At 55.5% G+C, this 9690-nt stretch overlaps 1 protein-coding gene and 1 pseudogene across 1 annotated transcript in view; both read left to right on the forward strand.

Annotated features, from left to right (window-relative positions):
* CUNH6orf132 (chromosome unknown C6orf132 homolog) overlaps positions 1-5157 on the forward strand; it is a 33561-nt gene extending 28404 nt beyond the window's left edge. Inside the window, exons 5-6 of the mRNA XM_019642657.1 lie at positions 7-2078; positions 2697-5157. Coding sequence (XP_019498202.1) covers positions 7-2078; positions 2697-2814 — 2190 coding nt within the window. The 3' untranslated portion in view covers positions 2815-5157. The remainder of the gene's footprint in view (positions 1-6; positions 2079-2696) is intronic.
* Positions 5158-6054: 897 nt separating this feature from the next.
* LOC109382943 (ubiquitin-like) lies at positions 6055-6691 on the forward strand (annotated as a pseudogene).
* Positions 6692-9690: the final 2999 nt, after the last annotated feature.

The following is a 9690-nucleotide window of genomic DNA, read 5'->3' on the forward strand; positions in this document are numbered from 1 at the left end:
ATGAAAAGCCCCAAGTCCAGCTCTCCTGCTCCCAAACCCAAACCCAATCCCCCCAGCCCAGAGGACACAACAACCTCTTCAGAGCCTGTGGACTGGCGGGATCCCAGCCAGATGGCAAAGCTGCGGAGCGAGCTGGCAGCCTACCTCTTTGGCTCCAAGAGAGAGGACCGAGGCGCTAGTCACAGTCCAGGCCCAAGAGTGGCCTCTCAGGGAAAGGAAGGCAAGAAGGGCCCCAGCCTGCCGGAGAAGGAGGCTCCCCTCAGCTTGCCAGAGAAAGAGATGCCTCCAGGTGGTCCTGAGAAGAGTCCCTGTCCAGAGAGAGAGGTCGCTGCTAGCCTGACCCTCCCCGCTGTGGACTACATCCCCCAAGACGCTCCAACTCCTAGTGTCCAGCAGATCCGGACTGAGCTGGAGGCCCGGCTTTCCTCATCAGCGGAGAAGGAGGCCAAGCCCGGTATAAGGTCTCTGCCTCCCAAACCTCGGCTAGAAGGAAGAAAACTCTTTGAAAACAGGGCTGATAATGGCCAATCCTCCAAGCCTGTGACCAAGAATCTGCCAAGCACATCACTCCAGTCCAAGGCCACGCCTGGGCCAGCCACACCACCCAAGGCCACGCCTGGGCCAGCCACACCACCCAAGGCCACGCCTGGGCCAGCCACACCACCCAAGGCCATGCCTGGGCCAGGCATACCAGCTATAACCTCAGCTCAGCCTACCACATCATCTCACCTGACAGCAGAGAAGAACCTAGTCCCCAGTGAGAAGTGGAAGAAACCAAAACCTCAACAACATGCAAAACCTTCCCAGACAGAGGCAAAAGAGCGGCCCTCAGAGACCAGTAAGCCTCTAACACCGGGAGCCCTCACATCTATATCTGCCCCACCTATGATACCCCCTGGCAAAGAAGAGGTGACATTTCTCTACAAACCCCATCACAGCCAGAACAGCCCCAACCGAGAGGTTGCTGTGGTGATACCCACCATGGCCAGAGGAGAGGCTGCAGGGTCAGGACAGCCTGTGGAGGTGAAGGAGGCCCAGGAGCTGCCAGCCAAACCCCCAGCCTCGGCCCAGCCTGCTGATGAACTCCTCAGGCATCCAGTGACCGGGGAGGTGGTGGAGCGGGGCTCCCCCATGGCCCTGCTCCTTGCAGCCAGGCAGAGGGCACAGAAGGGGCGGTCTGGAGGGGCTGGCCTGGGTCGGTCCTCCCTGCCAGGGAGTTTCCATGGCCAGAGCGGCCAGCCCCAGGCAGGCTCTGACAGCATCTTCCTCAAGGAGGGCAGGCCCAACTCCTTCACTGTGGTGCCCAAGTTACCCACGGAGGCTGAGAAGAACCTGCAGCTGGCCTCGTCTAGTCCCTGGAAGCCCCAGCGAGGCAGAGACCCAGAGGGCACAGAGCCAAGCCGCCGAGGGCACAACTGGACCAAGGAGGAGCCCCAGGCCCCTGTGGCCTGGGAGAGATCAGCATCCTCCAACCTTCCCCAGGACCGCATGCCGCCCAAGTCCTTCTCATATCCTTCTTCTCCTTCCTACAAGAAGGAGGAGGAAGAGAAAGAGTTCAGCTTTGAGGTCATCCCACCGCCTCCAGAGTTCAGCAATGACCCCGAGCCCCCCGCCCCGGCCCTTCAGTATCTGGGCCGCCGGGTCTCCCCTTCCCGGAACAAGTTCTCAGACTTTGGGCAGCTCCTGGACGCGAGCCCCGCGGCCTCGGCAGCGCCTCGCGGCTTCTCGCTCTCTCCGGCGGGGGCGCGCTACGCAGGGACCGGAGGGTTGGAGCGCTTTTCCCGCGGAGGCAGCTCGCTCATCAAGAAGCGTCTATACGTTGGGGATCCCCACCGCAACCCCGGGCTGTCCCGGGGCGGCAGTGGCCGCAGCCTGAGCTCCCCCAATTGCTTCGGGCCTCAGCCCGGAGGGCCCTTCGGAGCCCCCGGAGACCCGGAGATGAGGCGCGTCAACTCGGCGGGCCGCGCACCCCCCGGCGGCCTGCGCACACGGAGGATGTCCCTGGAGAACCCCGCCCGCGGAGAGGCCAAGTACAAAGCTCCTGGTGGCGACCACGGCTTCACCCCCGCTACCAGCAGGTGAGCTGCGGGTAAGGGTAATGGAGGGCCCCCGGGGTGGGCAGCCAGGTGAGGTAGAGGCACTGCCCTCGGACCAGGCCTCAGCTGTCCGTCAGGGTGACACATTGGGTGTTCTCTGCTCTGGCTTTCCGGGCCTAGAGAAAGTGGGGGGAGGCACACTTTACCTGCAGAGGGCGCTTCCCTTCCCTGCTTCCTCACCTCCCTTAATCCCTCATGTTCTCGCTTTCCCTCTACTCCTGTTTCCCCCTCTTGTTGCTTCTCTCATCCAGCCCCTGGAGTCCCAGGGCTTCAGGTTAAGTGTGGGGGGATCTGAGTGGTCATTGGGGACTGGGACTTCCCACAATACAGTAGGATCCAGAGACAGGCTACGAGTGAAGAGTTCTGAGTAGAAGGGCATTAGGCATGTATGTACTCTGTGGTCAGCAGGGCCTAGACAGGACGGGGAGCCCTGTGTCTGGTGGATCAATACTGGTGGACTGGGGTCCAACCTGAGGTTGATAAGCCCCGGGCTTATGAGACAGAAACTATAGCGCTGAGCCACATCCTGGAGGAGGTGGGAGGACTTGCTGGTTAACCCGCTACAAATATCAACCTCATCTCTCTTCTGCTTCCCACCAGGTCTCCCCACAGCACGCCCCTCTACGGAAGCCCCATCAACACCTTCACTGTGAGGCCTGGGACACGCCATCCCATCTCCTATGCGTACTCAGGGGCCCATCGGAATGCCCTGTCCTGAGCCCAGGGTCCTCTCAGCTCTCCTCTAGGGGGTCGGATCCAGGCACTTGTTTTTGTGGTGGTGGGAGGGACGCAGCAGGAGTTAGGCAGCCCGACTCAGGCACAGAGGAGTCTTTGTTGTCCAAAGACAGAGAAATGGACAATGAGGGAGAAGCAGTGGCCCCGGAAAGATCCAGGAGGGGCTTCTGTTTCCGGGTGTGCCGTGGACTCTCTGCAGATGGGGGTGGGAGGGGCAAGGAGGGAGGAGAGGAGGAGCCTTTAAGGGCCTGGAGCCTGAGTTTCTGCGATCTGGTACTGTTTGCTTTAGCAAGGCTTATTTAAAGCAGTTTTACAAGCACGGCCTACTGAGCAGGTTCTGAAAGCAAGGGGCGGGGCATTCAATCTGACTGGGAACCCATCTTGGGGTGGTTGTGATTACCTGTTAGGCCCTCGCGAAATGGGGGTATAGGGAGCTATAGGTTGATTTCTGTAGCCTCCACCAGCCCACCAGTTGCCACCCTAAGGTGATTCCTGGGGCTCGTAGCATAGAAAGCACGGGAGGGGGGACCAGAAATGTGCCTGCACCACGTGTGGAGAAGGTACCGGAACAGAATGCTTTGCATTGATTGGCCAAGTGCTGGGATGGGGGATTGATGGTTCATTTTGCCCTGGCGCTGGCCTTTAGCTACAGGGAAGCCTAAAGAGAGAAGCCTTGGCAAGTTTGGGGTGGGAGACAGAGGATTAATGCTTGCTTTTCTACTTAGACCTAGGCAGCCATTGGGGATTGGGCTCAAGGAGCCAGAAGGCCTGGGACTCAACACCAAAAGCCTTACATAGCCAGGTCCTGTTGGGGGTTTGGAGGGGGGCATCATTCCCAACCACCCCTCCCAACCCTGATACTATAGGTCCCCAATATTATTGAGGCCTTAACATGTGTAGCCAAGATGCTGGAAGCCCTCGGAGAGTGGGAGGTGGCAGAGATGGGAAATGACATCTGGGAGATGTTTGCTGCCGACAGGGAATGTGTTTTGGAAAGTCAAGAGTGGTAGAACTGGGCCAGTTCAGAGCAAGGAGCCTATCAGTAGGGTGGCCATGTATCCTTGGCCTGCGCCGTTCAGGTTTATGCCTGTTTTCCAGTGAATTTAGACCCTCCTCCACTTTCAAAGAAAGTCATGGTTTGGGTGACATATGGCCGCCAAACATATCAGGAAACAGTATCCCTTGGTGTATCTTCCCTGCCTTCAGGTCTTGTGCCAAATTCCTGGGACCAGGCCAAGGCAGGCTGCCTGGGCCAGGAGGGAGGGCAGGGGAGATGCCCACCGCAGAGGAGGGCAGCCAGGAAGCAGTTCCTTTGGGGGCAAGGTGTTGGACCTTTATGATTTGTGGTAACCTATCACAAAGGTACCAGTTTGTGGGGACAGCAGATGAGCCACATCAGGAAAAGAGAGTGAAGGGTGGGCAGGCTCCCTGATGAGGCATGATCTGGTTACCGGTGTTCAAGAAGCGACACCCGCTCCAGCTCCGGCACTGGCTCTGTGTATATGTATGTATTTTCCCTGTACAATGTTTTATAAAATAGTTCACTAACTTATCTGCTGTGTTAAGGCTTGAGGGGTGAGGTGTGGGCTCCCAGCTGTAGATTGCTTGGGGGTGGGCGGGGAAGGATGGGCTCTCATTTGGCTTGGGAAATAAACAGGCCGGTTTGGACTGGCCTCCAGCTCTGTGGCTGCGGATTGAATGACTTGGACCTCCTGGGGTGTGATGAGAGGTTGGGAGAGCTCAGTGGGGAAAGGCTGAGCACAGCGTGGTGACTGAACTGGTGAGCCATTTTGCTGGGCCCAAGCTTTCTCTTCTGACCCTCTCATTCTCCAAATCCTTCAAGGGGAAGGAGTCTGGCGATAACAAATTGTGTCTTTAAGCTAGTCCTTTTGACTCTCTGAGCCTCAGTTTCTTCTTCTGTATACCAGGCATGATAATAATACCTACCTCATAAGGCTGTTGTGAAGGTTAGAGACGGTCATGAATTCATTTAACAAGTATTTGAGTGGCTACTAGATGGCAGGCACTATGCTTAGCATGGATATAATCTTGCCCATGGGAAGATTATAATCTAGTGGGGGACAGAGAGGGGATGAAAAGAACGCTCAGAAACATAAATTATAATAAGTGGGAAGAAGGAAAGGAACAGAAAGTGTGAGATTAATAACTGGAGGGTGAAGGAGAGACGTGGATTTACGTTAACCAGGTGGTCAGGGAAGGCCTGTCAAAGGGGTGATATTTATGCTGATTTAGGCAAAGCATTTAGCACATGTCTGGCACTCAGTAGCTGCTCAATAAATTGCATCTTTGGGTGATGACTACCTTACATTTGTGTGTGGCCTTTCACAGTTTCCCAGGAAGCTTTGACATGTTACCTTCAACTTCTCCAGAAGAGGAAACAGGGAACCAGAGAAGTCATCTCAAGATGGTGTCAGAGAGAGGGCTGTGTTTCCTCCTTTGAGTCCTTTTCAGGGGGGTTGTTGGGAAAGGGAGACTGGGAGGTTTACTCACTGATTTGGCAACTTGTGCCTCCAGGAAGGGCCTCCTAGGCCGCTCCCATCCTGGGGCTTCCTCGTTGTCCTGTCCCACTGTCCCCCTCCCACACATACACCGTGATGTCCTCATCCTGGTACCAGTGAGGACAGAGTCCCCTACTCCCGGTATAACTTGGGGCCCCACCTCTGGCTGCCCTCCCCTCCCCAATCTTTCCTACCTCTTCCTTCCCCTCACCTGACATGGGAGGGGCAGCAGGGAGCAATGGAGGGTGTGGGGATCAAAGCTCCACGTCTGGCTCTGCCCCTGACAAGCTGTGTGAGCTTGGGTCTCAGCTAACTTATCTCAAAAGTGATGGGGAAGGACTTATATTGTGTGTGTGTGTGTGTCTTAAGCTGTTTTGGTCCAAGACCCCCAGAAAGATGCCAGCACGTGCATTTTACACATTACTTCAGGCACTCCTCAGATACTCCCAAAATTGGGTTCCATGGACCTCACATTGAAAAGTGATGCAATGGTGATTGTGGTAACCACCGACACTTAACCTTGATGGTTTGGAAAGTACATTCGTTCTCTCCTTTATTCGCAACAATCCTCTAAAACATTGGCCTCGTAATACCCCTCATTCCGTTTTGTTGATGAGAAAATTAAGGCTCCAGGAAGAGTACGTTGCTTGGAATAGCTCTCTTTTCAACGAGGTGAAGGAGTAGCCTCCCCAGCAGACACAGAGATGCAGATCTTTGTGTAGACCCTGACGGGCAAGACCATCACACTCGAGGTCGAGCCCAGTGACACTACTAAGAATGTCAAAGCTAAAATCCAAGACAAGGAGGGCATCCCACCTGACCAGCTGCATCTGATTTTTGTTGGCAAACAGCTGGAGGATGGACTCTCTCAGCCTACAATATCCAGAAAGAGTCCACTCTGCACTTGGTGCTTTGTCACCTGGGTGGCGTCATCGAGACTTCCTTCTGCCAGCTCACCCAGAAGTACAACTGCGACAAGATCAGCTGCAAATGTTACGCCCGCCTGCATCCCCGTGCTGTCAACTGCCGCAAGAAGAAGTGTGGCCATGCCCACCACTTAGGCCCCAAGAAGGTCACATATGTCCCCTCCACCACCTCTTCCGTTCACAGGGTGGCATCCTGCCCAAATCTCTTGGCCCTGGGGTGCCAATAAAGTTTCCCTTTCATTGCTCAGGACAGCCCACCTGACTCCAAACTCTGCATACTTCATCCCAGCTGCCTCTCTCCTAGCTGTGTGCATTCTCACCCATTCATCCCTCTCTCCCCATCATATCACACCCCTCAAACTTTATCTTTCTATCAGACCAGTGATAGGGGAGGGATACAGCTAGAAGGAGGAGGGTAAAGCCAATAGAAAAGATTAATGAGCGTGGGTGGTGCAGGTGTTCCTGGATCAGGTGGGCCACGCCTTGGTTTCTGGAGCCTCCCTGGGTGTGGCCCAGGCCCCAGTGGCCAGCACCCCACCTCTCTGGTGAGGCCCAGCCCGGCCCCAAACGGGCAGGTCCCGGGGCAGGCTGTGCTGGAAGTCTGGTCCTGCAGTCAGCAATTTGTGAAGGGCTCTGTCCTCCCAAATGGAGCACAGCTTTCCTCAGGCCCCACTTATTTAAGCCGAGAGGCTTTCTCTCACTCCCGGGGAAGCCTTGAGCTCACTTTTGTGGGGAGCTGTAGGATGGAGCGGTGAGGAAGAAGCTACCTCAGTGCTGAGCTGTCAGGCAGGCCTGCCTCTGCCTGCTCACCCCACCACCTGCCTACCCCCCCATGGCCTGTGGCCGCTTTCATCTCTGCAACTCAAAGGCAGTGCTGGCGTCCCATCATTAGTCAGCTGTCCCAGATGGGTGGCCACTGATACCGGGCTGAGAACCTGGGCCTCCTCCCTCTGAAGCCCCAGGGAAGGCTGCAGAACGGTGTTGGGGCCTCTGGAGGGATTTTTGGCCAAGAAGGTTCACTTCTGGGAGGGGTCCCAAAACCAAGGCAATGCGTCATGAATGCTTCCGCATTTACGTGGGTCATCCTGTGCTCCCCTGACCAGTTCTCGGAGCCCTAGAAGCTTCCTTAAGGTTTGGCACAGACGCGTCTCTCCTCCCTTCCCTCCTGGAAAATTGTTCTCCGAGCTTCTGCGGGATGAGCTCTGATCTCTCCTCTGTTTTCCAGGCTGGCTCTCTTCCTCCATCCAGATATCTCAGCACCGTGCTTGGTCTCCAGTCTTCCTTCTCTATCTTTTCTTCTCCAGAAGACTGTTTCACCCCGCTTCTCTCCTGCACCCGAGCTCCATATGTCTAACTTGAAACATTTCCACACGGATGCCTGGCCAGCCACTCAAATTCAACCTCTCCAAAAGGCACCGTTCTTCCCTTAGTTCCTTCACACACAATTGTGAGACCAGATCGATGGCCCCCACCATCCCTAAAGACTCGTTCCTGCCTCACTACCTCTGCTCTCTGTTTCCTCAAGGACCAGCTTAGATCAGAGCTCCTGCAGGAAGCCCTCCCCAGCCCTGCACTACTCAGAGGCCCTCCCTCCACACCTCTGCACCCACTTCCCCTCACTGCCTCCTCCTTCTCCTCCCTCAGGCTCAGCTCAGACATCCCTCACCCCCAAGGCCACATCAGCTCCTGTTAAGGGCTCCCTCCTATTGGGGTTACTCGCGCCACACGTGCAGTTTGTAAACTCCACAACATAAGGAATGTCTGTCATTCATTGAAGTGCCCCCAGCATCTAGTGGTACTGAACATATGTTTGTTGGATTAATACATGTTAGTATTTAATCAAATGCTGTCAAGCACTATTTAAGTTCCTTGAGGGCAAAGGCCATGTTTCCCGTGGACTAGTGGCCACACAACCCTCTTATTTCTAGATGTGTGACCTGATCTAATGCTGAGATTCTCAGATGACACAAAGTTATGGTTTTAGGGATGGGCCTCGCAGGTTTCATCATAAAGGTGTCAAGATGCCTGGGAGTGTTTCCTGCCTAGTGGGCAGAGACATGATGACCTCTGAGAGGAGACAGGAGGAGCTGACAACCAATGGGACCAGGTGAGGTGGTTCTGGTCTTTCAGAAGGGCTTAGGGCATGGGGTCTCAGGCAGCCTTCATATCAGGGCAGGGCCCTTGTGCCCTCTGAGTGAGCCAGCCACCAGAGCTGCCAGCCCCAACCATCCAAATGGCTTCCGCTGGGTTCACTCCCCTTTTGATCTCCTTTAGGCTTCAGCGATATTATTTGGTGCTCCAGCCGACCTCACTGTGCGACAGGGACCAAGGGGAAAGGTGCTGCTAAAGGTGAACGAGAGAATGAGAAGGAACGGCACCCCCGGGGCCAGGGTGGCAGGAGCCAGTCAGGACCGACCTGCTCACTGTCCCTCCTGACCTGGACAGCCCTCCCTCAAGTGGAAGGCCTTACGGTTCCAGGTCTTGTTTTCATCAAACCGCTAGCTGCCTGCACAGGCGGGATCTCGGTACAGAGTGGGACCCAGCAGGCTTGCTGTTTGCCTCCACCTCTGCGCAGGATCATTACGCCTGGTGCCGCTCTCAGAGGTGGGACACAGCTGGCGCCCTCTCCACCGGACGCTCCCTTCTCATTCTTGAAAACGGAATTTCTTCAACCTTGTCTTCTGCAAACTGAGCCTTCTGACTCACCTTTCCGGACTACAGACGCGTTTGTTTTCTGAGCCATCCAAAGAGGGTTAGGGAGCCCCGGGCTTTCCTTCTTCCCCCCTGACCTGCCCTATCGGTGATCTTCCTGCCTTTTGGCTCAAGACTGTCCAGCATTTGTTCCAAATATCTACGGGGAACACACAACTCCATCAATTCAATTCAACACCGCTAGGGGGTGCTACTCAGTACAAGCCAAGGAGACAGACAAGAGGCTACAGTCAAGTGCAGGACACACACACACACACACACACACACACACACACACACCTGGAATACAAAGCAGGAAGACACAACGTTCTCCCACCCAGGAGAGCTGGGTGGCCAAACAGAGCAGGTGACAGAGCAGGTGACCACATGGGACACTGCTGGCTTAGCACTGTGGGTGGCCCCCCTTGCTGGCCTGTGACCAGCTCATCAAGGCTGTCCTCAGCTCTGTGACCTCGGTGGGAGCACATGCATGAGCCGGGCAGAGGAAGGAGGGCTGCCATTTGCTGGTTTGTTTTTCCTACAGAGTGTCGGACACTCAAACGCTGGGTAAAAGGTACCTGTTGTTGCTGACACAAACATACACATTGCTGTTGTCTTTCCGTGACTTCTCTTGGCTACTGAAAGCTGCCCTTGACATTCTCTTTAACCTGACTTATCCAGGGAGAGTGGAGGGGAGTGAGGAGAGGACATCTGTGTAACCTG

The sequence above is a fragment of the Hipposideros armiger genome, unplaced genomic scaffold, assembly GCF_001890085.2.
Source record: "Hipposideros armiger isolate ML-2016 unplaced genomic scaffold, ASM189008v1 scaffold_72, whole genome shotgun sequence".
Taxonomy (NCBI): domain Eukaryota; kingdom Metazoa; phylum Chordata; class Mammalia; order Chiroptera; family Hipposideridae; genus Hipposideros; species Hipposideros armiger.